Source organism: Ursus maritimus, unplaced genomic scaffold (genome assembly GCF_017311325.1).
Source record: "Ursus maritimus isolate PB19 unplaced genomic scaffold, ASM1731132v1 scaffold_23, whole genome shotgun sequence".
Classification (NCBI taxonomy): domain Eukaryota; kingdom Metazoa; phylum Chordata; class Mammalia; order Carnivora; family Ursidae; genus Ursus; species Ursus maritimus.
In genome coordinates, this window is record NW_024424786.1 from 40,601,014 (window position 1) to 40,603,547 (window position 2,534).

Genomic DNA, 2,534 nt, shown 5'->3' on the forward strand with positions numbered 1-2,534 from the left:
GGGGCCCTGCTGAGCTGTTGCAAGCATGCCGTGAGGCACCATCGTCTGTGGAAAATACCAGCTTCGTGCCTGGCAGCAGAGTTGGCCTCCATACATTTGAACCCAAAGTATCTCACATGTTTGGAAAAAGGACAAGGGGGACTAGTTTTTTCTACCTGGAAAATTCTCAGGTCCGCAGGTTGGGTTGGAGTGAGGAAAAGTCGGCTTTGCTGTAGCGCACGTCGGGGGGCCTCCCTCTCGCCGGCTCCCAGGCTATGCTGACGGGCCCTTCCTGGAGCTGGCTCCGAACACCACAGCATGGGGAGCCCCCTCCCCGGGAAGGGGCCACCGGACCACTGCAGCCTCCTGTTTCTGGCCTTTGGACCGTCGTCCTAGCTAGTCTGAGCTCCCTGGGGCAGGGACCCCACCAAGCTCTGGCGCTGAAAAGCCTGGTCCCCGGTGAGGAGGCCTAGGGCCAGCTCCCACGTTCCTAAGTTGCTCCATGGCTTTGGGCTGAGCCCCAACCCTCTCTGGGAAGCAGAGACAGGATATTTTTTCTCCTCCTTGCCGGGCAGGAAGAAACTTTGGAGCCCTGCAGTATGGGGGTTCCTAGTCTGGAAGTTTTCCAGGAGCCTCTGCCCCCCGCCCCAACCCTGCCGTGTGCATGCCCCACCCAGGGCTCAAAAGAAAACAAACTAGTGAAGGTCATTGGTGAATGTAAGGTTTGTTTCTTTTTTTAAGAAAGGAGCCACAGGACTGTGTTCTGGCCCTCAGTGCCCTCCTTGGGCAAGATCATCTCAGGGTCTGGCCTGGCCTCCGGGTTCAGACAGCGGCTGACAGCCCGCGGAGGTAGTCCCCGGCCAGAGGCAGCACAGCCCAGTCGTCTGTCCGTAGGGCCACGGGCACTCCGTCCGCCTGGGCCGCCTCCAGTCGCAGCAGCAGCCTCGAGTCTGGGGGCAGGCGGATGGCCACATGGTAGCTGGTGGGGGGCTGGGCCACCACCACAAAGGGCTCCAGGTGGCATGACACCAAGGCCTCCAGCCCCTGTGGCCCAAGAGGGCACCAAAGGCGACTCTCGGTGCCCTTTGGCAGGCAGGAGTCCCAGAGCTCCTCGAAGAAGCCCCGCTTGTCCCCGTCGGGGGCCTGCGGGAAAGGCAGGAAAAGGTCAGCGAAGTTCACAGGCAAGGGCGGCAGGTGGGCATGGCACGTGAGGCCAGCGGGGGTGGCGTACAGCGCACGCACGCCCAGCTGCGTGGGAGCCGGGCGGCGGGGCTGCAGAGGCAGGAGCAGAGGGGGGCAGGGGCGGCCCGGGAGCAGGCAGGGCACGTGGATGGCCCCCAGGGGTGCGTAGAGCTGTCCTTCTACACGGAAGCGCAGCTCCAGAGAGTAGACGGGCTCCAGCACCTCCACGTGCAGCCGCAGCACGGGGACCGTGCCCACTGCTTGGCGGGGCCCCACACTCAGCCGGATCGGGGCCGGGGCCTCCTGCACCATCAGCACTGCGGCGAAGCCCTGGTTCTCGGCCACCAGTGAGGAAGTCAGTGCAGGGGCGGCCAGCGAGGGGCCCAGGGCCACCCCCAGCTTGGGCCCCGCCAGGTGGGCCAGGAGGATGTAGTAGAGGCGTGCGTGGTCCCGCCCATCGGGGTCCTCCAACTGCCTGGCCAGTGCCTGCAGCAAGTCGGCCAGGCCTTCCCCGACACCCGCCCGCAGCAAGGCCCGGCAGACCTGCAGCAGGGCCTGCTGGAGGCCCCAGTCCGTGCAGTGGGCTGCCGCGGCTCGCAGGAAGCCGAGGGTGGCACTTGGAGTGTTCCCGTCTGCCACTTTCGCCAGTATCTGCAGGTGCCAACGAAGGGCCTCGTCCCTGCCCGGCCTGGACACCACCTCCTGCCGCAACACCGCTCTCAGGGGCTCCCCCAGCTCAGGGCCCACCCTGTCCAAGAGATCCACAAAATGGGGAGCCAGCGCAGGCCGGGCTCGGTACAGCCGGGCCAGTCCGTGGGTCAAGGGCGTCAGCACCGCAGGCTGCGTGGCTAGACAGTGAACGACCAGATAGGAGGCCTGGAAGCAGAGAGTGGCCAAGGCCCGGGGGCCCGCATCCAGGGCTGCCCTCTGCCGCAGGCCAGCCAGCAGCTCCTCCAGGTACTGCCGGGGGCTCCAATCCTGGCCTTTCTCCTCCTTTTCTTCATCTTCCGCACAGAGCAGGCACAGCAGATGCAGGCGGGCCAGGAGGGCCATCGGGTCATGCAGGAGACTGGGCAGGAGGCCGCGGCACAGCCGGGGCCCCAGCAGCAGGGGGGCGGCCTCCTCGCCTGTGGGGCCTAGAGGCCAGTTCTCAGGGAAGTTCAGCAGGCAGTGCAGGTAGAAGAGATGGGTGGGCAGGGGCAGGGCTGGGTGCTGGGCGGCCAAGGTGAGCCGGCGGAGCAGCAAGGCCTCATCCTGGGCCGTGAACAGGGCTTCGCCAAAGGCCGCCTTGAGTGCCAGAAGGGCATGCAGCAGCGTCAGCTGGGCCGTGCCCAGAAGCCGTACCAGCTGTGGCTTGAAGAGCACTGGTGGCT

At 65.9% G+C, this 2,534-nt stretch overlaps 1 protein-coding gene across 2 annotated transcripts in view; it reads right to left on the reverse strand.

Annotated features, from left to right (window-relative positions):
* The window catches only part of LOC121104798 (AP-5 complex subunit beta-1), a 9,732-nt gene that overhangs the window by 1,344 nt on the left and 5,854 nt on the right, over positions 1 to 2,534 (reverse strand). Inside the window, exon 3 of one of the 2 annotated variants that reach the window (XM_040639414.1) lies at positions 692 to 2,505. The exons of the other annotated variant lie outside the window; for it this stretch is intronic. Coding sequence (XP_040495348.1) covers positions 802 to 2,505 — 1,704 coding nt within the window. The 3' untranslated portion in view covers positions 692 to 801. Of the gene's footprint in view, positions 1 to 691; positions 2,506 to 2,534 lie in introns of those variants that run through there. 2 annotated transcript variants of the gene reach the window in all.